The sequence below is a fragment of the Sprattus sprattus genome (assembly GCF_963457725.1).
Source record: "Sprattus sprattus genome assembly, chromosome: 11".
Lineage (NCBI taxonomy): Eukaryota > Metazoa > Chordata > Actinopteri > Clupeiformes > Clupeidae > Sprattus > Sprattus sprattus.
In genome coordinates, this window is record NC_137909.1 from 11,868,624 (window position 1) to 11,895,771 (window position 27,148).

The 27,148-nt window shown below is 47.3% G+C and overlaps 1 protein-coding gene across 14 annotated transcripts; it reads right to left on the minus strand.

Moving 5' to 3' along the window:
• Nucleotides 1-554: 554 nt before the first annotated feature.
• prrc2b (proline-rich coiled-coil 2B) lies at nt 555-26,952 on the minus strand. 14 transcript variants are annotated; one of them, XM_080847866.1, is made up of 31 exons: nt 26,805-26,952; nt 23,679-23,851; nt 23,117-23,294; nt 21,756-21,861; nt 21,292-21,361; nt 20,956-21,099; nt 20,130-20,494; nt 19,361-19,488; nt 18,531-18,694; nt 17,657-17,744; nt 17,369-17,525; nt 16,283-16,619; nt 15,295-15,497; nt 14,226-14,430; nt 13,617-13,827; nt 11,398-13,428; nt 10,525-10,712; nt 9,985-10,100; nt 9,587-9,728; nt 9,287-9,363; nt 8,038-8,319; nt 7,500-7,586; nt 7,011-7,200; nt 6,542-6,642; nt 6,120-6,247; nt 5,541-5,781; nt 5,054-5,278; nt 4,751-4,830; nt 4,327-4,450; nt 2,962-3,165; nt 555-2,586 (listed from the first exon to the last, which is right to left on the minus strand). In XM_080847866.1, exons 2-31 carry the CDS (start codon nt 23,791-23,793, stop codon nt 2,416-2,418), a joined length of 6,858 nt encoding a protein of 2,285 aa, XP_080703992.1. In that variant the 5' UTR covers nt 23,794-23,851; nt 26,805-26,952; the 3' UTR covers nt 555-2,415. The 14 variants fall into 14 exon arrangements, with proteins under 14 accessions (XP_080703992.1, XP_080703994.1, XP_080703996.1 ...); XM_080847868.1 differs by having other exon boundaries at nt 9,587-9,716; nt 23,679-23,857; XM_080847870.1 differs by having other exon boundaries at nt 6,120-6,229; nt 23,679-23,857.
• Nucleotides 26,953-27,148: the final 196 nt, after the last annotated feature.

Genomic DNA, 27,148 nt, shown 5'->3' on the forward strand with positions numbered 1-27,148 from the left:
GGAAAACACTGGTCCTTTAAACAAAAAATTAAATATGTAAAAGAAAAAAAAAAAGCATCAACAGTAAAATATCCATAGGTGGCCCTTTAAATACAAGTCTACACAGACAAGCTGAAGGGCAGACGTGTGTGTGTGCCAGTACATCAACGACTGATCACTGAGCAACCATCAAAAACAGTTCCAAGTGCTGAGGCAGTGTATATGGATACCTGCCCAGGTGGGGAGGCTTCCAAGTCAGGCTCCTTCCACACTGTTGAAATCAACTAGAAGGCATTACACTTATCCAGCAAAACCAACTCAAAAGTACACAAACAGTCCACCCTGTTAGAACAAAATGAACATTTGAACAAATACCATTATGTTTACCCCCCCCCCCCCCCCACTTCTCTCTTTCCTTCTGTGAATTAGTGATACACTGGAGACTAAACTCATGTCTGGTCTACCCCAGGCCCAGGCTGAGCGTAGAGACCAGGAACACAGGAGAGAAACTGTACATCTGTAGTGTAACACAAAAGCAGAACCCTCCCCCCCCCCCTCATCAGAAACCATAAATGACAACCACACACCACTTCAGAGATTCTTAATGAGATACGGTATGACACACTGCTAATGCCACTGCCCTTCATATCATAAGGATGCAACTAGCCACTTTAGCAGTCACTGTGGTGATGACTGTCTGTGTGTGTGTGTGTGTGTGTGTGTGTGTGTGTGTGTGTGATTGTGTGAGAGAGAGAGAAAGGGCGAGAGAAGCAGGCACTCCCTCAGATCTCCCGCATCAAAAATGTGGAGTTCTGCGTTTGGACCCCGATTCTGGTTACAGGTAGGTTGTGTTTATTGCTTGCACCCTTGTCCCTTGAGGAGTGTTTACAGGGAGTTACGCAACACACACCTAGTCACAAGACACTATTATAGCTGAAATAAAAAACTACAGTCCAGATGGTGGAAAATAAAAAATAAAAAAAACAGAAAACAAAATGGTGTCCCCAAAAGCAACAAGGAAAGACACCTGGGTGGTTTGTTTTGTGGGATAGAAAAGTGCCACTTTAGTTCAGATGCGTGGAAGCAAATACAACCAAATCAAGTGATATAGAGTAACATGTTCATCAACCAAATCATCCTCTGGGACCCATCAGACTCCCAACAAACCCTCCCACCATTTTAGCCCAAGACCGCAGGTGTGTGTGTGTGTGTGTGCGTGTGTGTGTGTGTGTGTGTGCACGCCCACCCAGGTTTGTCCAGGGAACACATACCATGGCAACACATTTTCCACAGACTTGAAATACACAGCCTTTAAAAAAGGTTACACGCCTTCACTGGCCCGTTTCAATACATTTGCCATTCCATCAAAATGCACACACCGCATCGCCAGAGAAGCTTCAAGAGGCAACATATCTGCTTTTTTTTTTTTTTTTTTTTTACAGCAAACTCTGCTTCTGTTTTACACAATACGCGGGAGAAAGAACAGCATTTAAAAAGAACAAATTAATCTTTTCTCATTTTTATATTCTGAGCAGTCTGTCTTGTGGAGATGCAGGAACTGGTAGAGCGTGCTCAGTCGAGCCGTCGCCCTGTTCACGCCCTCCAAGTGTACACAGAATAATGTCCTCAAATTTGGTTTCGAAGGATTTTTTTTTTATTGAATAAAAGGTGTCCTTTAATAGAGCAAGTAGGTGTTGATTATTTAAAAAGTAAAGAAAGAGAGGGTAAAAACTCCATTCACTGTAACCAGTCAAAATGTCAGAAGGAAAAACATGACGGACATGGTGCCGCACTGGAGTTCCGCTCCAAGGCATAGAGGGGCGGTGGCGGTGGCAGCAGTCTTCACACCAGACGAGAGCTCTGTCGCTTTTGGCAAAGGCCTGGAGAACAGGATGGACTGCAGACGCTGAGAGACCGACAGACAGACAACTTCTCTCCCCTTTTGCTCTTTCACGCTTTGATGAGCGATGGAGAGCAACATAGAAAACGTGATTTTTTTTCCTTTTTCTTGTTTTCCTTTTGTCTTGTTTAACATTATTCTTCTCTTGAAATGGACTTTTAAATGTTAATAAATAAAAGATGAATTCTTGAGGAGTCTGCTTAGAAATGTCCCAAACTATTGTGTCTATGTATTTATATATATATATATATATATATAATATGTATACATTTATGTATATATTTTTTTTATATCTCTATATATGTGATGTTCAGCAATAGTGTCCGATTCCATTTTCTTTTTTGTCTTTTTTCCGGAGATGGTGTGTCTCTCCGTTGGTGCCGTCCTGGTGGCTGTGACAGGCAGGACGACCCAGAAGAGGAAGAGGAGGAGGAGGAGGAGGAGGAGGAGGAGGGCGTGAGGAAGAGGAGAGTGAGAGGAGAGACGGCTGTTGATTGGTGAGAGGCTGGGGGGGTGTGTGGGTGGGTCCTCTATGGTTAGGCCTTCCCCTCCTCCACCTTTAAGGCCTGGGGCTTGATGGCTCCAGTACGGGTCGGCTTGGGCTGGCAAGAGGGCAGTGCGGCCTCGAGCAGCTTGGTGGGCATCACTGCAGATGGAGGCAGCTTCCCCTCGCCCAGCGCTGGCCTGCTGTCCCTCAGGGGTTGAGTCTGTGGGGACGCACGTGCACATACACGCACGCATGCACACACAAACACACAGAAATTGCACATTAAAATATGAAAAATGGTCATCTCGACTTAAACTGTATTTCAGTGATTGTTTAAGCATCATTGTGTATTTAACAGGAAGAGAAAACCCTGCTGCTTTGCACACAGTCCAAAGTGGGAAAGGTCAACACAAACAGCAGGGCTCTGCTCTCATGACACTGTTAAAACCTCTTTCTGCAAGGCCTGCTGCAGCTAGCCCAATGCAGAGACAACATGCACAGCAGGCCTTGCCCTTGAGGGCACACGAGACACACAGTGTGGAAGTGAGAGGAGCAGAAGTGGAGGAATTACCTATCCAGAGAGAGGCTGGCTCACCTTCATGCCATCCTCGGGCCCCTTGGAGGGATCAGGGACTGAGGGGGGGCTGGCGTGAGGGGGCTCACGGCCGGGGTAGGGGGGCGAGCGCACAATGACTGGCTTGCTGACGGGCATGACTGGCCGCTGAATGGGGTTGGGGAAGGGGCCGGAGGTGGGAGGGCGCATGTGCATGACCATGTTGCCCTGTGGGGTGGGCATCTGCTGGGGGGTTAGGGTTGGGGGGGCGGGGGGGGGTGAGGTAGAAGTTAGATACACACTCATTTTCTGACTTAATTTTACAAAGAGTACTTAGGCCATGATTACTGACTGGGATAATTCTAGCGGAAAGCTATGAATGCGCTCTATACACAAACCCAATGACAGCGGTCGTTACTTTTTCGCAGCAGTGAAAATCATAACATTACAGACGTGCAAACGTTGGGGTGGCCCATTTAAATCAACTAAACTTTTTTGAATATATATGCAACGTATATTGGTGCGGTGACGACTGTCCTGTAAACAAACGCTAGTAAACGATAGTTAACTGTCAACATAGTTAACATGGAGACAAAACTTATTGGAACTCCACGTAGATAATAAACCCTTGAAAACAAAAACTACATGCACTTTTTTTTAATCGTACTATTTATAGATTCAATGGAAACGTTCAGTACAAAGTAGGCCTATACTGGCCACTATTGCTTAGGCCAATAGCTTATTGAGGCAGTATTGTTTCTGCAACTTAGTGTTCATAAGGGTCAATAAATGATACTGTCAATCATACTGTATAGCCTATGTCTGTGGACACATTTAGCCACCGCTGAAATGTCCTCTTTTTCACAAACTCAAATCTGGTCACCCTACGTATAATATACCGTGATATATACTGTAACCGTGATATAAAATTACGAATACCGTGATAGAAGATTTTGTCCATACCGCCCACCCCTAATGGATATGTGACTATACTTGCTGATAGAAAATACAGACTTAAAGCATACGATCATACGAAGCACACGATGCTTAAGCCCCACTGCAATGTGCCTTCATGTGTGAATAATCGACTGGTTAGAGGTCTTATGGAGCATTACTAGTTAACACATTAGTTTGTTTTGTTTCTCTTATTGACAATATGCCAGTATATGAGGGCATTAACTGTTAACATAAGAATTATGGCCAATGAGCCACTGTTGTAGGTTTACATTTGTCAAAATAATATTGTGTGTGGGTGTATGTACTTACTGAAAAAAAACTGAACCCAGGTACATACAGAATTGTGAACTATGTTTACCATGTCACATGTAGGCTGGTATGGGTTTAGTGGGCAGTACCTGTGGTGTGTACTGCCCTGTGATTGGCTGGTGATTGTTTTGTGGGTAGTACCTGTTGTGTGTAATGGGGGGGTAGGGGGCCAACTACAGGGGCTCCAGTTCCTGATGGTTTCCCGCTGGGGCTTGCTGATCCAGGCCTGAAACACCACAACTGTGTGAGATCACAAGCTGGGCCACTAATAACAAACAAACACACGTACAGTGTCTTAATATCTGGGAAAACAAACTCTGCTCACATGTTGTAATCAATCCAGACTCACCACAGAAGACTGGTTCACACAAATATGCAGGATTTTGGAAGCGCTGTTTTGTTGAAGGTATAGCTACTTGTCCAGACTACAATGAGTGAGCTCAACCACAGGGAGGCCTCAAACTAGATCACTACAATCTGCAAATGTTTAGCTATGGACCTTTTCGCAGATGTCTCTCTCTCTCACAGACAGAGATACACACACACAGCAGAGTCCTGCCTTTACCTGTAGGAGCCCCCAGGCATGCCAGGAGAGTGACTGGGCTTGTCAGAGAACTGGAAACCCTTCATGTCAACCTGAGACCCCTGAAAAGAGAGAGGGGAGGGAAGAGAAGTAAATATCACTGCATAATATATTGTGCAATTTAGCAGCGTTCAGAGTGTTGTGTGGTCCTTGTTTTTCATGTGACTACATCAAAGCAATCAAACAAATAGATCAGTCAAAGAAGTGGAAAAACAAATTGCTAAGCAGAGAACCATTGCTCAAATTCATATAACTTTACTTCAAACCACTGCAGTTCACACTCACTGGAAAGTGCATCATTCTTGAGCTGCTGTTGCCCCCTAGAGCTGTGTTGCCCCCCCTCACCTCTCTGCTCTGGGACATGATTGGGGGCTGGGAGCCGGGGGGCATCATACGGCGTGGGCCGCCCACAGACAGGTTCTGCCCCTGCTGCAGCTGGATGGACTGGGGCAGGATCAGGTGCTGCTGGGAGCCGTACCGGAGCTGGGAGCCAGGCAGAGGCATTGTCACCTAACACACAAACACATCCGAACTTATCTATTATTTGGACTAATAACCATCTATGTAAAAATTCCTATGCACACACTACTACTAGTAGTGGCCCGTGACCAGAGGACTAGGTGGGGCTAACCAAGTTTAATCAGACAATGCTTTTATAGTTTTGCAGAGGCAAAGAGCCCCTCAACCTGGATAGGCTGGAAGTAAATCAGCGAGCGCTCTTAATTATACATATACATGCATATATACATATATATACACGGGCGTCCCTCACCTGGATTAGCTGGGAGTCCATAAGCTGAGACGTGCCCATGCCCGGCCCCTGGCTCATCTGGCCGTCGTAGACCATCTGCTGGCTGCCATTCATGGGCTGGTAGTGGGAGCCAGACTGTGACTTCACCATGTCGGAGGGCTGCATGCCAGGGAAGGGGGAGTAGGGCCCCTTCAGGGGGGCTCCGCCTGACAGCACCATGGGGTTGGGTTGGGACAGGTTGGGGTGCATGTACACCTGGGACCTACAGGGAGGGGGATAGGTGCGCAGTTCAGGTAAATCATCTCAAGACAATTCAGCTGGTTGCGGGTTAAGCATATTAGCATGGCCAAAGAGGATTACACCTATGTGGGAGAAATACTTCATTTACATTTTTAATTTGAAAAAAAAAAAAGGTTAGCGGGCCATGGACAAAAACCCTTATGTTTGTTTATTCATTGGCAAAACACAAGAGCACTAATTAGTGTTCTCCAACTAGCCTTCTCTGAGGCACTGTGCCACTTCCACTGTGTAAAGTGTTTGTCCCAAAGACATGTATGCACATGAACAGATGATGGTGTGTGCTGGCGGGCGTGGTCGTACCTGAAAGGAGGCATGGAACTGAACATCTCCTGAGACTGGGAGACAGGCAGCCCCCCACGGAGCCCCATCTGTGCCTGAGCCTGCAGAGACGTGTGGAGAGAGATGGGGATCTGCTGGGCGGCCGCAGCCTAATCGCGCACGCACATACACACACACACACACACGAAAACGGACACACACACACGAAAGCGGGCACACACACACACACACACACACACACACACACACACACACAAAAGAACAAATACGCGCATACATTGAGTTAGAATCACAATCCAACCATCACGTTGCCAGTACAACACACTAATACCCTTTCCATGAGAGATTCAAACTGGAAGAGATTTTTTCCTGGGATCGGTCTCTGAAACCGGAAGCCAACAGCCCTAAAGACCTTGTCTGAGTAAGAGGCTGTGTGCACCCACCTGGTGCTGGTAGCTCTGCTGTTGGGTCATGGTCGGGGGCACGAGGCGTGGTTGGCTTGGGAAGACATGCCCATCCAGGTAGAGAGGGGTCATGTGGTTACCTACAGGCAGAAGGAGACTGGCGTTAGGGTTAGGGGCATGACGACTGGCACCACATCCACCACCAGGAGGACAGAAATACTGGGAAACCATCTACACCATGACTGGGCCTATACGCATTTTTGTCAATCATCAAATAATCAACTATTGATATATATGGCACCTTTACAGGTCACATTAACACATACAGAAGGGTGTTATGCACAGTTTAACACACAGAGAACACTGTGGTGAATAAGATAGAGAGTCCATAGAGTTACATACTGAGATGCATGTGGTATAGGTGTGTGTGTGTGTGTGTGTGTGTGTGTGTAGCGATGTCATGACTAGACCAAAAAAGGCTGCAGTAATAACTTAAGAGGCAGCTGACCTTGCATGGAGACGGATGGGGCGACGGAGGCCACAGGCATGGGCATGGAGACTCCACCGAACGAGCTGTAGCTCACCCCAGTGGAGGAACCCACGCTGCAGGCAGGCTGCCCCCCAGACCCTGCACCCCCTGGGGAACCCTGTTCAGGAATGGACTGGGAGTTCTCCCAGGCCTTACGTGCAGACTCCATCTGGGAAAGGAAAACAATTCACACACAGAATTTTAAATAAATATTTATAAGGCATCAGAGCCAAATTGAATAACTAACAATCGCCCAGCGGCACGTGTTAAAAATGCATCAGTGTATTCAAAATGTGTTGAAAATGTCACCAGCTGAGTGAATGACTTGTGAGTTGCAAACTTCTCAGCCCTCTGCAACTCTATAAACTATTTTTTTCTTCTAGGAGATGATTAACTGTATACCCTGCACACTACATTCTTTCATCCTCTAAAGACACACATGTGTTCTGGTGAGGTGTGTGAGCTGACCTTGAGTGTGAGGTCTGCGCTGGGGAAGGAGAGGGGGTTCAGGTTGATGCCAGGCTGCAGGTGGTCCCTACGTAGCATGGGGATGGCCTGAGAATGAGCAAAACACAACAAAAACCATCATCAACACTAACACCCAGCCTTATAGAAAAAAAAACACCACAACAACAAGCAGCCTTCTAGAGAAACACACACATACACACACACCATCACCCATCCTTATAGATACACACACCATATCAACAGCCAGCCTAATAGATACACACACCATATCAACACCCAGCCTTATAGATACACACACCATATAAACATCCAGTACATGAACACTCTTTACCACAGCATCAACACGCATCACTAGACTCATACACATATATCGAACAAATCACTCATAATACAGTGGTAAATCAAATGACAGAATGACAAAATCTACAGTGCTTCAAATACTTACATAAAAAGAATGGCCTCTGTTATTCTTCACTGCTGGCTGTGAAGTGTAGGGCCCTGAGGTCAAAGGGCAGTTGTGTGTGTTTGTGAAACTCACGTTGCTGGCGAGGGCGTCCTGCAGCTTGGCGACGGGGTTGGAAACAGGCACTGGCGTGGAGCCGGGGGGCAGGCTGAAGTCGGAGTCCTTGGCGCTGACGCCGAACTCGATGGGCGGCACGGGCAGGACGTTGTCCACGTGGATGTCCACCCCGTTGACGGGCGTGATGGGGCCATCGAGCCGCTCCACGCCCTCCGAGCCCTTCCTGTGCTTAAGTGAACGCTCGTTACCGATTGGACCCGGCTTATGCTCCTTATTCTGCTCAGGGCCCGCATCGGAGTCCTGGAGGAGAAGTGAGAGGAAAAGATAAATCAACCATATTTTCGGTGATTCTGAGAAATGGTGAATAAGTCCGGTGAGTTTGCAAATCTGGGAAAGGAGTCTCTACATGAAGGTGGAAATGTCAATGTCAAAGTTCTTTGTGGATTCACAACTTAACGCAACACATATTTACATTCAAATAACATCCTGAACTATGGGCTTCTTGGATAAAACAAAGTAGATATCAATATTTTGAAACCATTTTAGATTTTTGAGAATCAACTGACAGTCAAATATGTATTATGTATTCTAACAATATAGAGGAGAGAAATATTAACACTATGCAAGAGTGCACAGCAGTAAAGATGTGTTTGAAAGATACAGGGTTTGTCAGGAACAGAGGATCCAGCAAACACGGGAAAGACTTTCAGTTCGCTCTTCCTGCATTATCAATGATCTGGCAACAATCATGCCACGACCACTTTCGATACAGGGTGATGCACGGACCTTTTGGGTGAGTATGGTTTTTTTTTGCCTGTTAAAGTTTAGTTTTTACTTTACTAATGTACATGATTTGTCTGCAGAAGATTTAAACCGTGCAAAACGGACAGTTGTATGTTTATGGATCTGCTCAGCCTCTGTATGTTGTATAGCTATTAGGTCTGCAAGTCTGACATGTCTGGCAATACACAGGCCTTTAAGAGAGTTACAGCAGTTAATGATACGGGCTACTGACTCCAGATGTTGAGGAGGGTCATGCAGCATATGGTTGTAGGAAAGCCACAGTGCTAAGTTGTATTTAGTTGGGAGAGCCTGCAGGAGAGCTTTTACACAGATGGTAAGGATGGCCGCACTGATGGTGGTAATACTGTAGGTGGTGTGAGATATGGAGTGGTCAGCAAAGGCCAGCTTGTCATCCTTTCGTGGAACTCACACACCACACACACACACACACACACACACACAGCAGATGAAAGCGCAGCTCTACCTCTGAGTTTGGCTCGCTCCCCGTGTAGGACACTTGCTTGGTCCAGGAGTCTCCACCAGATGACTGCACACCGAGGGCTGCAAAGGAAAGGACGGAGAATGAGTCATTACTACACAAACGCATATTCAACCAACTCCACAAATATGAATAGATAACAGGTGATTGTTAGCCTTGTTGAAAATGGTTAAGTTAATTATAGAAATTATTAGGTACCTCAACAAACACACATACTGAACAAGGCAAAAAGAGGTGTTGGAATGTGTGTGTGTGTGTGTGTGTGTGTGTGTGTGTGTTTCCTACCTGAGCTGTTGGTCTCCCAGATCTCTGTGCCCAGGTTGCTGGCTGACAGCGCCTCCTCTGGCTGCTCCATGGAAAGGCTACTCTGCTTCTTGGCAAAGCGCGGAGGCATCTTAGACGGCATTGGACGGGTCTTCACGCCCACCTATCACATCAACACATGATGAACTAAGCTACAGCAGATAAACTTCCATATATACAGATGGCCATCTGGCCACTTCTTTAGGCCAAGTGTACTTTTGATCTTATGAAGGTGCAGTACTTTTCATCTTTTCATTATAGCTTAGCAGTTAACCTAGCAGCATTCTTATTTTATGATGGCGGTTACAGGCCGCTTCAGCTTCAGCCACACACACACACACACACACACACACACACACACACACAGCAGAGGGACTCACCGCAGCTCCCTGCTCCTTCCTCCTGCGTTCGTCCTCTTGGGGGCGCCGCTGCTTCTTGGACAGAGCATCCTGGAAGCTGTCTGGGCTGGGGATTGGCCCTCCTGCCTCCCCCTCGACTGGACACAGACAAACAAAGCACAATGAGATTCCACCCACTAAAAAAAACACACCACGCTCAGCAGAAAGACAATCCGCCAACTTAACACATCACAACAACCCTCCAGCTAAATGTCAAACACACACTGCTACAAGCACTTCAGATGACAAGCAAAGCACAGGGTGTGATGAGGACGAGCCTCTGCAGTGGGGAGAGAGTGAGAGACAGAGAGACATAGAGAGTGAGAGACACAGAGAGAGAGAGACACAGAGAGAGAGAGACACAGAGAGAGAGAGAGACAGAGAGTGCGAGAGACAGAGAGTGCGAGCGAGAGAGAGTGCGAGAGAGAGAGATCGCCCAACTAGCCCCTGAGCCCCTTCTGTGTCTGATGATCAGCAGACACATGTTTGTTACAAGCTTCGACACACAAGACACACACTTACTTGGGTAAGCGCTGATGTCGTACTGAGAGAGTGGCTCTGCCATGTCCCCCTTCATGCTGCGGCTCTTCATCTCTTTCTCCAGCTTCTTTCCAGAAGCCTCCGTTGGTACCGTTTGCAGGTTCTCCTCTGATGCTTCCACACAGTATACAGAACTGGAACCCAGACTAGCCGCTACCTCCTCTGGGCTTCTACACAGCAGAACAAGACGTGTTAATAAATTAAATCATTTTTTAATTTATAATAGTGTATTCATGTAACAAATAAGCTCAAGAATATTTCCATGTTAGTAACAATAGTCCCACAGTTCTGAGAGAGACCTCTGGATAAAGTGTGGATTCAAAACGTAATGCAACACATATTTACAGTTACAGAACATCCTGAACTATGGAGGAAACAAAGCAGAAATTGAGAATCAACTGACAGCTCCTTATTGGAATGCATAATTAATATTTGGCAGAGAAATATTTACACTATGCAAGAGTGCACAGCAGTAAAGGCGTGTCTGAAAGATACAGGGTTTGTCGGGAACAGAGGATCCAGCAAACACGGGAAAGACTTTCAGTTCACTCTTCCTGCAATATCAATGATCTGGCAACAATCATGCCACGACCACTTTCGATACAGGGTGATGCATGGTACTTTTGGGGGTGTGTTTTTTCGTTTGTTTGTTTGTTTGTTTGTTTGTTTGTTTTGTAAACCTGTGGCCTGTTAAAGTTTCAATTCTCCTTTAATGTACATGAAATGGTTTCTCTTTGCTTTTTATGCAAAAAAGAAAACACCACAAATACTAACCATTTTAGATTTTTGAGGATGAACTGAAACCTTCAAAACTATGTATTTTTTCATACGATAGCAAAAGGGCCACAAACTGACCTTTTGCAGGTGGGCGATACTCCGTTCTGCCAGCTATCGTTCCTATTGGCCATGCCCGCTGAGGTGGGGGTGTCTGCCGACCGGCTCATTTTACTCCCCTCCAAGATTGGCGGCTCACCCTTGCGGTTCTGCCGCTCCACCAGGGGGCGCTGGCTGGAGAAGCTGCGCTTTGAGTGCTCCCTCTTATCCCTGGACCCGGGCTCGCCGTGGCCCGAGTCGGAGGGCACGTCTCCGTGCTGACCACTTCCCCCTCCCCCACGCTTCTCCCGCCAGTCGCTGAATTCGCTGGTGTCGGAGCCGGACTCCCAGTCCTCAGCCTGCTGGCTGCCCAGCTCGTGGGCTCTGCCGCTGGGGTAGTGGCCCGGCCAGCCGTCCTCCCCACTCTTGGTGCGGCCCGGCCAGGAGTGGGTGAATTCTCCGTTGACGCGCTCTTCACTGTTCCACTGGCCACTGGGATTCCCCTCCTGCAGGCGGCGGAAGCGGGGGGGCTTGTCCTGGCGTGGGGGCCGTCTGCGTCTCAACGGGCGGTTATCGGGGTTATCGTTGTCCAGGTAACCCTCCCCCTCCACTCCCCCGCGCTCTTCCACACCGTTCTCTATGAAGGAACCAGAGAACTTCTGCGGATACTTCGCTGGCTCTCGTTCTGCCGGTCGCCTGGAGTAAGTGTCTGTTCCAAGGCCGTAGCCGTTCTCCTGGGGGGAACCGCTGCCGAACTGGGTCGACCGGCCCCTCCAGGTGGAGATATCCCTGGTCCCAAATCCACGCTGGTACTCCGCGTTGAGGCGAGGGGGCAGGGACCTCCCAAACCCCCTGCCGGGCTTGGTCTTATCTCGCGTGTCGACCCCCTGCTCGTCCGAGTAAACCTTGTTCGATCTCCAGGAGTCCCGGTCAGCCTTCTTTGTGTCGGTGGGCTCTGGGTAACCGGCGTCTCCATTCTCTGTGCCTTTCTGCCGCCGGCGCTTGGGAAGCTCCTCATACTCGGAGGCCTCGCTCTGAGTCTCGCTGACGTTGCGCCGCCTCGGCTTTCCCCGCTGCAGGTCATCAGTCTTGATGAAGTCCCGTTGTCCGCGGCCCCGGCCAGCTCTCTGAGGGTTGCCGCCGTTGTTGTTGTTGTTCCCGCTGTTGCTGTAACCCCCCCTGGAGTTCTCACCCCGACCACCGCGGCCGCCGCCGCCACCACCACGTGCGCTGAAGTCACGGAAGCCCCGTCCTCTCCCTCGACTTGATCCACGTGCCCCGGCGAACGCCTGCTCCTCATCGATGAAGATCCAGTTGTTGCGGCGCGCCGCTGAGGCCTCCCGATTCTCAGGCATGTCTCTGGATTGGGCCTGAGACTTGCCACTCTCCCAGCTGCTCTCCTCCTCGGGGTGGTCATAGTGTTGCTTCTCCGCCCGGCTGGGAGCAGGGTGCCTCTCCTTCTCCTCGGGGTGCTGCTGCGGATGCTGCTGTTGCTGCTTGTCGATGGGCGGGGCAGCCGAGTGCCTGCTGGGAAGCGGCTGGTTGTCCTTCTTCAGGTCGTACACATTGGTGAGCACCTCCTTCTCCAGGCGGTAGGGCGCGGGAGGCTTCTCCTCAGGCTCAGCCTTGGGCTTCTCGTTCTCCTTATCCTCCACCTTCAGAGCCTTGAGCACGGGCTTCTTGATGGGGCCTGTCCTGCGGGTGACCGGCCTGCTGCTGGACTCAGAGGGCTGGCCGATGCTGCTGCTGCTGCTGGAGGACCCCGGGTCAGCCCACTGCTGCTGGCCGCCCACGTCTTTCTTCAGCGGCACGTCCTTCCTCCAGAAGTCCACGTCGAAGCCCTTGTCCTTGTCAAACACGTCGTCGTGGGGCTCAGCGCAGTCCCTGTGGTGTCGGGAAGCCTCTTTGGGGTCCGATTTGGTGTAGTCTCCATCTCCTTTCTCGTGGGCATCTCCTCTCGGGGGTGGGCCGTGGCGGTAAGTCTGATGGTGGGGGTCGTCAACAACAACGTTATCCAGGCACTCACTGCCTCGGTCTTCGTAGGAGTCCTGCTGGGAGCACGCCCTCTCACTCCTGCGAGGAAAACACCACCAGGAGGACAGGCAAGCACAGAAAAAACAAACAAACAAACAAACAAAAAACCAATAAGGATACCGTCAGGAGGAAAATCAAGCAACTAAGAGCAATGAGACACTGAACAGGAAAATTCCATTACGCTGCTGTGCGGGCAACCGCTTCTCTGCCAATCTCTTTAGGCTCACCTGTCATCTCCCTGGCTCCTGTCACTGCTCTCCTTCTGCCTCTGGTAGGGTGGGGTGAAACTGCGGGCAGGGTAGCCATCTTGGCTCCATGCCGGATAGGGCTCAGTGGAGGGGGCTCTCCTCTCAGGGAGCATGCTGGGATGGCAGCCCTCATCGGAGGCAGAGCCAGGGCTGTTCAGATGGTCTGGCTGCATCATGGGCTTCATCATGCCTAAAGGCAAACACAGATTCAGTTTCACGCTGGAGCAATGAACATCAGACGTGTCTGAAAGAAACAGGGTTTGTCAGGAACAGAGGGTCCAGCAAACACGGGAAAGACTTTCAGTTCACTCTTCCTGCAATATCAATGATCTGGCAACCATTACACCACGATCACTTTCGATACAGGGTTAACTTGCTGTAATAGTGGCTATTTTTTAAAACCACGGTCTGTTCATTTTCAGTTAATTGATTATTTTCTTTTGCTAGCAGGGTTATGATTTGACAAACCAAAAACATTAAATAAATGTGATGCATCAAAGAATCACGATATGAACCAATTGACCGAGAGTTATGATTATCAGTGGCCATTTTGCCCATCTTCATGTTACCATTGATGGGGTGCCTCACCTGAAGAGTGCACGGCGTTGGGGTAGTAGTCCACAGGAGAGCGACCCTGGGCCATGCGGGGGTCCATGTAAGGGGGCATCATCATCCATCGGGGGTCGAAGCCAAGCACATGAGGAGGGTAGTAGCCGCGCTGGGGGTGGGCAGAGCCGGAGGGGGGGGCAGTGTGGCCGGACTGGGGCCACTGCTGCATCTTGTACACCTGCTCCTAATAGCGTTACACATTTAGACATGGCCCGTCATCAATCAGTCGCTACAGCACAGAAATAACAATGTAGAGGAGAGATATATGTGCACTATGCAAAGAGTGCACAGCAGTAAAGGCGTGTCTGAAAGACACAGGGTTTGTCAGGAACAGAGGATCCAGCAAACACGGGAAAGACTTTCAGTTCACTCTTCCTGTATTATCAATGATCTGGCAACAAATACGCCACAACCACTTTCGATACAGGGTGACGCTCGGACCTTTTGAGTGTGTGCTTAGTTTTTAAACCCATGGCCTGTTAAAGTTTAGTTTTCACCTTAAATGTACGTGATGGTTTTCCAATTTCTCTCTGGTGACTAACTTTTAAAGAAAATACTACGTGACAGCGGCTATCAGTCATTACATTTCTTCAAATGATCCGTGATGAGTGCACATTAGAGTAGGCCTGGGTTTGTATGAGTCATTTTATACATTGTGGAGCACATATTTATATCCATGGCAACATTGCAGTTCATTCAAAGAACACATTAGGCATTTGATCCCGGACACAAGACTTGGGGTTTGTTCAAGCTACGTGGCAGAGTAGCTTGGTTGCCAAGTCTGATGGACTACAGAGATCACGTATAGATAATACAGTAGACTGAGCAACCTATTCCACTCTAGTCTACAAGAACTCAGGTAAGGAACAGGAGCATTTCCACCAATTCAGCACAACATAAACAACGAAAAGGCTCCATAAATGACTGCCATCTTTTAAGCCACCCATTTCCCACTTTGAACATTGACCTTCCCTGTTCCCGTGCGATGTTGAGGCTAACCCCGGGAATTATGGGATTAAGCCATTAGGGCAGGACTCTGTGCTGTTACCTGCTGCTGCTGCTGCTGCTGCTGCTGGTTGTGCTGCTGCTGCTTCTGGAAGCGGGGAGCCACAGGCTTCTGGGGACGCCCGTAGTCTGGCACGGGAGACGTGCACTCCGCACCGTCCTCGTCGTTACGGTAGCCAAAGCCAGGGCTAGCGCCTTCCCGATAGTCCTGGTTGGGGCCCTGATCTAACGGCACCTCAGACACATCTGCGAAACATTAACAACAATAACACACCTTAAGCAAACCACAATCTTATTCTCAGGAGTGAGCTTTAGTTTAAGACATGGTGTTCAGGTTGGCAAAAGTCTCAGCTCAAAAAGTGCTGTCCTCAGTGGCATTCTATTCTAAACAAGTGCAATGTTTTGAGTATTTCAACATTCGCTGGAGGAGATTAAGAGAGATTAGTGGAGCTCAATGAGGATAAGGCCAAGAACCTCTTGGACATTCACACTGACCCAAATTGGGTTAGTTGGTTAGTTAGCAACTGTACACAGCCTACAGCATAAAATACAGGGTTTCAATAGAAATAGTATGTATTGTAACAATACAGATCAGAGTGAGAATGCAAAGCAGTAAAGGCGTGTCTGAAAGATACAGGGTTTATCAGGAACAGAGGATCCAGCAAACACGGGAAAGACTTTCAGTTTAGTCTTCCTGCAATATCAATGATCTGGCAACCATCACACCATGACCACTTTCGATACAGGGGTATGTTAGGATTTCAAAGAGCAGCACAATCCCTCCAGTTTTCTATGTACCAGCAACCAGTGTGCTCAGAGCTGTGTAGTGGGAAAACTTCTGTCCGACTACTTAAGTGACGTGATCGCGACAGACGCTAACACCCATGGGTTTTAAGTTCCCTACTAGCACTGCCCGTTGCCCATGTCTGAGGATGCAAATTATGTGATGTCTAAACAACGCATCTTATATCTGTATCAACACATTCATGCCTGGTATGGCACTTTTGTCCAGATCAGAGTAGATGTCTCACCTTTATTGCCATAGTGCCAGGACTCCGGATGTTGTTTGGCCGATTCTCTGCCAGGGGAGAGGGCCGCCTCTTTGCCTTCTGGGTCTATGAGGGCCTCTCCAGAACGAAGCGGCTTCTCACTCTTCCCAAACTTCTCGTCCAGCCTCTTCAGCTTCTCGGCGCAAGCAGCCAGACGCTCCTCGCGAGCAAGCCTTTCCTCCTCCTCCCGGCGGCGCCGCGCACGCTCTACTGCCTCCGATAGCTCGGCCGAGGCAAACTTCCCCCGTGAGGGAGCCTGCCGATGTGCGTCCTCCTGCTCCTCAGCAGATTCACTTGCCACACTGCCCTTCTGCTGGGGCTGGAGGGATAGATAAGGACGGAAGGGGAGAGAGGGAAGGAGTGAGTGAGTGAGTGGTGGACAGAAAGAAGAGAAAACAGAAGTCACTCCACTGAACCTGGTTACAAATGTGAATGAACAGATTCTAAACTGATAATGTGTGATGCTTCTGCCGAAAATAAAACATGCTTCATCGTGGGTAGGGAAAGGTTACCTGGCGTGTACAAAACATGCATACAGATGTCATCCAAAGGCAGCTCACCATGTAACACATTTAGTATAAGCAGCTCATCACTGTAATGTTTTGATTACTTTTCCTTTTGTCCCTAACTATTCGTCTGAAAAATACAGGGTTTGTCAGGAACAGAGGGTCCAGCAAACACGGGAAAGACTTTCAGTTCACTCTTCCTGCAATATCAATGATCTGGCAACAATCACGCCACGACCACTTTCGATACAGGGTGCTATCTGTTCTGTTGACTTTAAACAACACGAGACCTGAGTCTTTTTCCCCAAGTACCCCACTGCTGTGTATAGTGAAAGTTTATTCATGTATTGCACTTTTCATCGCAACCCTTTCCCTACTGTGCCAATGAACAGTCCATATGCAAGAGCAAAAGGATGAAATAAAATGTCTAAGCAGTTCTATCCTGTATGGGCTTTTGTACTGGCTCGACATAAATGTAATATCTGTACTACAGGCAAGCATAACCACCAGGCAGTGCTGAACTGATACAAGAGGGAAGTGTTTCGAAGGTCTGTGTGCCAACCTGGGAGTCTGTGGAGGGGTAGCGGCCGTTGGTCTTCCTGGCGTGGACCAGCTCCTGGTGGCGATGGTACTGTTCGTCATTGTTGGCATCGTGGGGGTAAGCTCCCTCCCCAGAGCTGAAGGAGGACTGGCGCTCGCGGTGGTTGTCCCACTGGCCCCTGGGTGAAACACACACACACACACACACACATACATACACACAGTTAGTCATGCCTGGTGCACCCTCCTTTGCTGGGGTGTGGAAAACACTGCCAGAAAGCTTCCGGTTGGAGCCGTGGGACTGACTTACCAAATCTTATTCTTATCGTTGGTCGAGTGATCCTCCTCATCATCACTGAACTTAAGTTTCTCGCTGTAATCCACTTCCTCGTGGAGACCTGCACAAGCACACACAAGAAGCATGAGGTTGAGATTAGACTGGGGGGAAAAAATCCTGCTGGATTCATGTAAATCTGGACTGAAATAGAGAGGCTCTTTTCAAGCATCTGCATTTCTGATTGCCTCCTCCAAGCCTCAGGTCACTCAACAAGAGGAGAGTTGCCATAGATTTAAGGCATAGGATTGGAGTGTTACATGCATTTGCAGCACATTAGCACAGAGGAAAGACGCTGCAGCAGGAACTGCAGAAGGACAAATACGTGTCTGAAAGATACAGGGTTTGTCGGGAACAGAGGATCCAGCAAACACGGGAAAGACTTTCAAGTTCACTCTTCCTGCAATATCAATGATCTGGCAACAATTACGCCACGATCACTTTCGATACAGGGTGCTAGTGATTGGCTGTGTAACGGCAAGAATTTTAAGAACCCTGATACAGGGATTGAGATATTGCAAAACTATAAGCACGGCGATATATTTATCTAACCTTCAGAGATGTTACACCTCAGATGACGTAAGGCAGAGGATTGGAATTTGCATGTATCTGTTTTCATTGACTCTTTCGTTCCTGCCAGGCTTTTTTTTCTTCATCCACAACAGCATTGAGGGGAGACTACTTTCATCCAATGTCTAAAAATGAGTTCTTTAACTTGCCGTATAAAATTGTTTAGGGGACCTTTTTTTAATTTGCATCTAACTGGAGACGGTGGAATTCTTTATTCTTATGTCCAACGGTAAATTGAGGGTCGGCTTCAATGTTGTCTGTAAACCCCCAGAGTCCTTACCGGCCCATCCGTCCTCACAGTCCTTGTCCAAATCATCCAAATCCTTCAGGTCTTCGGGGTTAATGATGGCGGGGCGGGGGGCACGGTCACCGGGGCGACGGATGGGGCGAGAGGCAAGGCGAGGGGGGGCCTTGACGAAGCGGTTCTCTCTCCTCACCTCCCCGCTGCAATGAGGTACACACAGTAACCAGTCAGTCACCACGCCATACATTTACTCACAAAACAACAGAAAGCCTGCCTGCTGGGTTGGGGGAGCGTCAGAGGAGCACAAAGAGAAAATGCCGAACCACCTCTCTAAAGTGAGCCTAGTTATAATAGCCGATAAATAAATTGCCAGTTTGTATTGTGGCCTTTAAAAAGAGATGTATACACATTTTTTGTAATAACATAACCATATTTGACAAACTATGCAGATCAAAGTAGCTACACGATCTGCAGAAATTTAGCAAAGAAAAAAAAAAGACACTGATATAGCATAAACTGTAGGAGGGAAAATACGTGTCTGAAAGATACAGGGTTTGTCAGGAACAGAGGGTCCAGCAAACACGGGAAAGACTTTCAGTTTCACTTTCGATACAGGATTATTATAGTGGTTGCAATATTCTGACTTGCACTAAATCTGCATTTAGCATGACTGCAATCCTTCCGAATTGAACATTTTCCTTTGTAAAATAGCGCCACAGAAGTTGCAAACATCACCGCTAAAAATCTGACCGTTGGAAGTCTCTTGCCACTGTATTATCAGTAACCATCTCCCCTCAGTCTTCCAAAGTGGCACACACTGCGGAGAACTCATTCTTTCTCTGGCACACATGCCTGCTGGGACTTACTTGACAGGCTCGGGGGCAGGGAAAGACTGTCTGAAGTTGGGCCTGGCATCAAAGCGCACAGGAGCGCTCACAGCGGGTGGAGCGTGTTCAGTGGTGCCAGGGGCGTCACGCGGCTCTTTGGGGCACATCTGCCAACACAACAATAACAACAACAACTTAATTATTTTCATGAAATGTTTTTGAAAGTCGTTTTGGATAAAGCATCTACCAAATACTTAACCTTTACCTCCCACTTAAACAACCAAACATACCATTTCAATAGGCACACTGGAGAGACAAACTAAATAAAAGGCTAATGTCACTGACCTATCTAACAAATTCAATCAATAACACTGCCATCCCTACTAGGGCTACCACTAACAACTATTTTAAAAGCCGATTAATCGATCATAATAACTGAAACGAATACTCGACTACTCAGTTTAGGAATCGCTCAATAACTAAATAGCTCTTGCTTATAAGCTTTTAAATATATTTTGTGGTTTTAGGCATACAAATAATGAAGACCATAAAGAACTTAATTCAAAAATATATCTTTTAATGTAAGGTTAGGACTCTTATGAGCGGTTTTATAGTGATTGATCAGTAGCACAGTCTCTATGTCGGTGCATTTGCCCTGTAATGTGACTTGGGCAGAGATGGGAAGGATAAATCACTGTCAAAGTCTGATTTAACTACCATCAAACCAACTGATGTAAATAAAGCTCGTTGATTAGTGGCTACCATTCGAAGTGAATTCTCATAAGATTGGGAGAGTGGGGGTACTCACGAAGGCAGGCAGCATGTCGTGGTAGGTGGCGGCTGCGGCGTGGTGGTGCAGCTGGTACTGCAGGGTGGAGGGTCCAGGGCGACGCAGGGGCTGGGCAGGGCGCAGAGAGGGCTCCTTGGAGTCGGCTGAGGAAGTGGAGGAGGAAGAAGGGGTGGCAGCTGTGGGGGCGCTGGCGGGGGAGGAGGAGGAAGTGGACGAAGGGGGAGGAGGAGGAGGAGCAGGAGGAAGGGGCGACGGGGTGTCAGCCGCACCTCCACCACCACCGCTGTTGCTGCCACCCTTGCCCTCTGACTCGGAGGAGGCGCCCAGCGGTAGGGTGAAGGGCTGCAGGTTCCTCCCACCACCCTCCCTCCAGCTTGTGACATCTGAGAGAGAGAGAGGGAGAGAGAGAGAAGGGGGGGGGGGGGGGGGGGGGGGAGTGAGAGATGGATAGAGGTGGAGAGGTGGACAACAAGAGAGAAAGGGATGAGATGATGGAAAAAAGGGAGGGAGGAAGGGGGAGGGCCAGAGAGAACAGAGAAATGGGGAAAAGTGGAGGATCAAAATGAAGGTGACAGGATGGAGTAGTGGGAGAGGAGAGAGGTGGGCAAGAAAACATAGTGAGCTTATGAGATGTGAAGCCTCCAGTATGGTTTCAGTTTGGTGAACAGAAGACAGAAATCACAGAGAGACTAAACATCAACCAACCGTCCCACTCTGCTGTCATCCTTGTAACGGCTGACTTTCAGAAGTTTAACATTTAATCTGCAATAACACTGATCGCCTCAGAGGTTAAACTATGACCTCTGAGCGACCTATATGACCCCAAGGCATGACGGGGACTCACTCTGTGGGCGGAGGCTTGGTCCGGGCCCATACGACGGATCGTAGGCGCTTCTTTCCTTGCCAGCCTTGTCCTGTTCTCCAGCTGCTTTCAGCGTCGGAAATTCCTCGTGAGAGAAGGGCTGCAGTCGGTTTGAGACCCTTAAACCTGAAAGACACACAATCACAACATGATTTTCTGGCAGCCAACGATTGAAAACGTCCAAACATCATGAAAAACAAAACCACAACATGCGGACTGTTTAAGGGTCAGTTTCAGGGTTTCTGGGGAAAAATTGGGCATTACTTCTTGACTTGGCCCAATGAAGGCCGTTTCTAATGTTTTCACAAGCAAACTTACCATCTTGTTCTACTGCCTTTGCCTTTCCATTTAGCTGTGCCCATTGCTTTGGTCCACCTGTGTTTGTGCTCTGCACAGAGAGAACAGAGAGAAAGAAAGAACGAACGTTAGAATGTGAGGGAGGAGGGCCGTAAGGACAGAAAAGGGGAAGGAAGAGAGGGACAGAAACAAGGTGAGAGAAAAAAGCCTTCCCCCCACATAATTTGATGAGGGCAGGCTTGTGACAGTTTGGTGCATGAATCCATTAACCTGAGTGTCCTTCTTACTTAAGATCAGTTAATTTCCATGTCAGACAGATGGTTGGGCTCTTTACTTTAGTGCGCTCTCTGCACACTATGACTTGGTGACGCATTCCATTTATGGAGTATGGGGTACTTGTGCAGTGTGGTGGGGTTGAGGGATGCTTATGGGCGATTTTGATGAGCAATGCTGCAGTTGCAAGGGAGCTGTGGTGTGAGACTTACCTCCTGGCTGGCTACTGCTGCTGCTGGCTTCTGAAGATTGGAGACAGATTTCTGTAAAGCCAGCTGCGGCTGCAACTCCGGCAGCTGTGCTGATGATACAGTGGAACTGGGGAAAGACGGGACAGACAAATAAACAAATGGGCAACTGAATCAAAATCACCATTATGGCTCCAGATGATCACAGAGCAAAATCAGATGGACGCAATTACGGCTCCAGCATAACACAGAGAGCAATCAAATTGCTATCACTGCAGTTGCAAATGACCAGAGAGCGCAATCAGACTGCCACTATTGTGGCTATGAGGGTCATCGCAGTAGCAACCAGGGACAGACTACACCCACAGATCCAGCCCCAGAAGGACTGCTTTTTAATGTGACTAGGGACTGATGAGACAACACTGACACTCTGGGCTCTGAAATCCTGTTCACTGTGAAAGGAAGTGTTCACTTATAATTACGTTAAAGTGAGCCCCGAATTTAGGACTGGCGACAGGTTCCTTAAATGGAATACTTCCCTTAAAATCGACACAAGCTGAACGTGAGAAAACTCCTACAGTGAATGTATGCGATTTCTGTATGATCCAGCCACTTTCACCTCACTCACCCACCCGCCCACACACACCCACACACATTCAGCTGCCAACACACTATCACAAAGCCCAGTCCACCCCCTTCCGCCCACACAAACACACACGGGAATTCAATGTGCCAGTCTCACCTTGGGCGATCACTCATACAAACGCATACAGATATCTGGCTATCCACCCACTCAGCCAGACACAGACACAGACACAGACACAGACACAGACACAGACACAGACACAGACACAGACACAGACACAGACATACACACACACACACACACACACACACACAGGTCTTCTGCCTCTCTCCGTCAACCACGGGCTGTTGCCTTCGTGCCTGATACTCTCGCCTTCATAAGTGACAATAAGACCTAATCATGACTTATTCTACACAAGCTCAACCGTGTGACTGCAGCATTTCATGGTTTTACTGAGCATTCAAAATCATAATTTATAAGGAACCAAGCCTTTAAATAATTGGGTGCGTCTTCAAATGGAAAAGTTGAGGCTGTACTAAAATGTACTGATGAAATATAAGCAGATACACTACATGTATTTGCTTTGAGCTCTGAACTTTAGAGATAACAGATGGCTACATCATCTGCAGTTCAACACTTAACTCGACCCATTCAATCCCATCTCTCTAGAACTCCCACACTTCCTCCCCTCACCACCAAAACTCCAGGTTAAAACCATCCATGATAAAAATAAAGAAATATATAAAACCACTTGACTGATGGAGATGTACTTATCTCTCCTGTGATCCACTTGGCCTACCTCTTTTGATCGGGTTGTTCCTGCTTGTTTGCCCATCCTGTTCCGTCTTTGGGCACGATAATCACGTTGGGATCGTTTCCTTTGTTTTCAGACTTCAGGCTCGGTAGGTGAGCAGGTGGGGGCATGCGCCGGGCAGTGGCCACTTTGCCAAGACTTTGCAAGCCATGTCGTGGTACAACTGAAACCACCAAAGAGAGAAAGAAAACCAGAGAATAGAGGTAGGAAGAAAAAGAGAAAAAAAGAATGAAGGACACAATGAGCAAGAAAGAAAGAGGTAATCAGAACCTCACACTCTCAAATGCACGAGACACAACTAATATCCTCTAGATCTCAATGACATTCTGCTTAGGGCCACAAACAAACATCTCAGTTTGACATCTGTTTTCAATGAAACTCAAGTAACATTTGACTTTATGTCAAGGACCAACTAACCGCTACTAGCCACAGCACATGGAGCCCATTTTCATTCCAACCTTCACTTTTGAAGGGTGACCGCTAGGCTAAACACAAGGCTACGGAGAACATCTCTTCCCGCACATCAAAAACAGGAGTGTGACCTTACCTGTGGTTTTCTGAGATTCTATTGCCTTTCCCTTGTACTTGTCAAACAGGCTGAGCGAGGAATACTTGCTTTTCCCATCCTTGGACTTGGTTATTTGCCCCAAACGATCGGACATTGCGATGTAATGTCATCGAGTATGGAAATTTTTCTTTACACCTCTTCTTCTATGCCGTCTGTTTCTGTGGAGAAAGGGGAGCTTTCAATCAGAAGGGATCAGACCAGACACCTGGGCCAAAAACACAACACAACCTCACAAGCGGAGTAGATACTAAGGACTTCTCAAAGAACAAAATTAGCCCAACAGCAATACATATCTACCATCTTTGTTTTGTTTTGTTTTGTTTTGTGAAACACTAAAATCTTTCCAAAGAGTAGCTGCAGAACTTTACATTGTTCTAGAGAGATTTCTAATGTCATTTCAGTCAATCCTCCCCTGTTTCATGATGCTTCCAGTCAACACTGAATTTAGTAAGAGCATCTCAACTTGAAAGGATAATTCCATCCTTCTACACTACAAATTAGAGGTCTAATGCGTCAATGTCAAGTCCACCAGTAAATTGTCGAGTCCTGTTTGAACTCGACAGTAGAGGGAGGTCTAGGAGCACACATGCAGTCACAGAACAGCGACCATGGCTGCAGCCATAACAAACAAGAACAAAAGAGAACATAATCACTTGAGAGCCCAAGGGTTTAACAGGACTAATAAAAGAGCCTTGCTGTGGCGGATGTCATTCCACACGCAGCCTAAATGACTCACAGAAACAGGGGTTCATAGGCTAAACTCTACTCTGTTGCCCAGTGACAAAAAGAGTGAGGATACAGGAGTCAGCAAGACAGGTAAGAGTTTGACACACACACACAGAAGTGACATAGAGAAATGAGAGGGAGAGACGGAGAGAAGAGGAAGCCACACACAAACTCTTCCATAACCTGTGCTGACACCCCCACCCAGAACTCTATGCATGCAGAGGTTATGGAGGACTCCTGGCTGCAGAAAAAGGTCCCTCTGTCCCCCCTCAGGGGTGAACCGGAGTTCTACTTTTAGCTGCCCAGGTGACCACTAATATGTTGTCAAATGAGCTGGGAATGGGCCACGAACTGAGAATCTTTCTGTGTGTGTGTGTGTGTGTGTGTGTCTCTGAGCTAGTCTCAGAAGTGCATGCTGTGCCATGCTTAAGGCAACTCTATAAAATCAGATGTTCAGATTATTATTGCTCTAACCAGGACCACAGTTTTGTCATCACCTAAAATACACAGACTTCTAGGCATGTCCTTTTACATGCGTGTGAACATAGTAATTCCATTGAAAATATATGTGCAGACAAAAATATTTAATCATCCCCCTTGCTTAGAAACTTAAATGACAACTTGGAGTTCATATCAAACCAAGATGGAGTGCCCAAAACGAACCAAAATCCCCCTTCTGCCGTTTACATAAAATAGTATTCCATGGCATTGAGAATTAAACTGCACCGTCCGTCGCACCGCAAAATGTGTTGTTTCGGTTTTAGACTTGGCTTAGACGTTTTCATGGGTTTATGCGGGTGTCTTTGAAGTCTCACATATAATCTTAAAGAGGAGAATCGAGATGGATGCTTGTCTGAAGATGTCGCAGACATGACAAAGCTGCTACCTTACTATCCGCTAGCTATACTGAACAAACTCTGCTACCAATCGGAAAGCGGCTATTCTAGTTAGTGAAATGGCCCCTGTAAGAAAAATATTCAATGTTCTCGGTGTTACATGGCATCCTAAATTCTACATAGCGGTTTCGAACAACTGTAAGCATACTCTAGTCTAGATGGTCACCAATGTTATCATTCCCGTTAGATTTGTGACATTGTTAGCTATAGATACGTTAGCTAACTGTATGTTGTTTGGACAATTTCATATTTCGATACTATTTATAAACCAAGCCAAATACAAAGTGTGACAAGTAAATGTTTTTAATCATAACCAATTTAATTTAAAGAATGGGGCTGGAAGTGTTTACTCCGAGAAGCCGGAGTTTCGCAATACCGAAAAACGACACACCAGCTAGCTGGCGAGTGCTAAGCACTTATTTTACGATTAACGTTCGCTAATTTATCCGAGATAACGTGTTTACAGAGTCGGAATGTTCAAAATATCTCTTTACATATTCAAACTAACTGTCAAGGATGACTTAGATGTAACTTCAAATGGATTGAAGAGTACACAGATAACGTTTGACAAAAGGATGTCAAACGTCCAGGTCTTGAAACACTAGCTAACGTTTATGTGAGCCAAGGTTAGCTGACACTTACTAACCTAAGGGCCTCCTTTGCCATGGACATCAACCTATGGCTAGGTACCTTTAAAGGGTAATTTTACGATTATGTGACCCACAATGAGTGCAATTCAACGAGATGAACTAAAATAACTATACGAGAAAATACAATGTTTATTAACACAGTGCCACTTCTAATCGAATAAGGCAGCCATCATAGCAAATGTTACTTGGTTAGCGATAGCTAGGCTACGTATGTAAGCTAAGTACGTAGCAATTTAGGCCAAATAGGAGTATTTGTAAACACAGCCAGCTATTAAACGTTAGCTTACTTGTTTACTATACAACAGTGTTTCCATCAGCAATATGTAAGGGCAAATGCATAATGAAAGAAACAACTGTTTAAAAGAGCGACTGGACTTAAGCGGGTCTTTTAAACAAACGAGGACACAAAGCCCCGATTTTACTGAACACCAAGAAATTGTATTCCTGAACATCGCTCGCTTTTGCTGTGTAGCTATGAGGTAATGTTAGCTAACTGCTGGAGTTGGCTGCCATGATAGCAAGAAAATATTCGCTTAGGATTAAACCTGGGCCAGAGGGATATCCATACTTTAGCCTTCCATGTTTAAGACATGTATTGGTGGCTGTGAAGACAATTCCAGTGCAATTAAGACAATTCAACTAGCGTCGTAGCAAATTGATATTTGCCGACTACACATCCTATTTGGGAAGCAGAGGAAAGGCGATGTATATTGGACAAGGCGATTAAAAATGGCTGCAGCCCAGAACAAAGCAACAATAAAACTAGGGAGGAGAGCCTGAGCTAAACCACAGAATATCGGCAAATCTTGAGCTACAAAAACACCATAACTCACCAGTTCCACGTAAAGCGATTAGTTAAGGTCACCTATAACGATGTATTTCCTCGTGGTAAGATTACTTGCAAGGATGGATAAAGATTGTACAGCCAATTCTTTATCTATTTTCCCGTTCACTTGTGTTGATAGTAGGACCTACCCGGCCTAGAAATGAAAGCCTATGCTCTCGTCGACTGTGGTGGCGCTGTATACGGAAATGACGTAGTAACAAACAACGACCCCACGTGTTCTCCTCAAGTACTGCAACCTACAAAAAATGTACTTTCAGGGCAGTCACCTTTCAGTTGAGTCGGAAAGTCTAGAACACACATTATTATTTTAATGAATTGTATTTATAATGT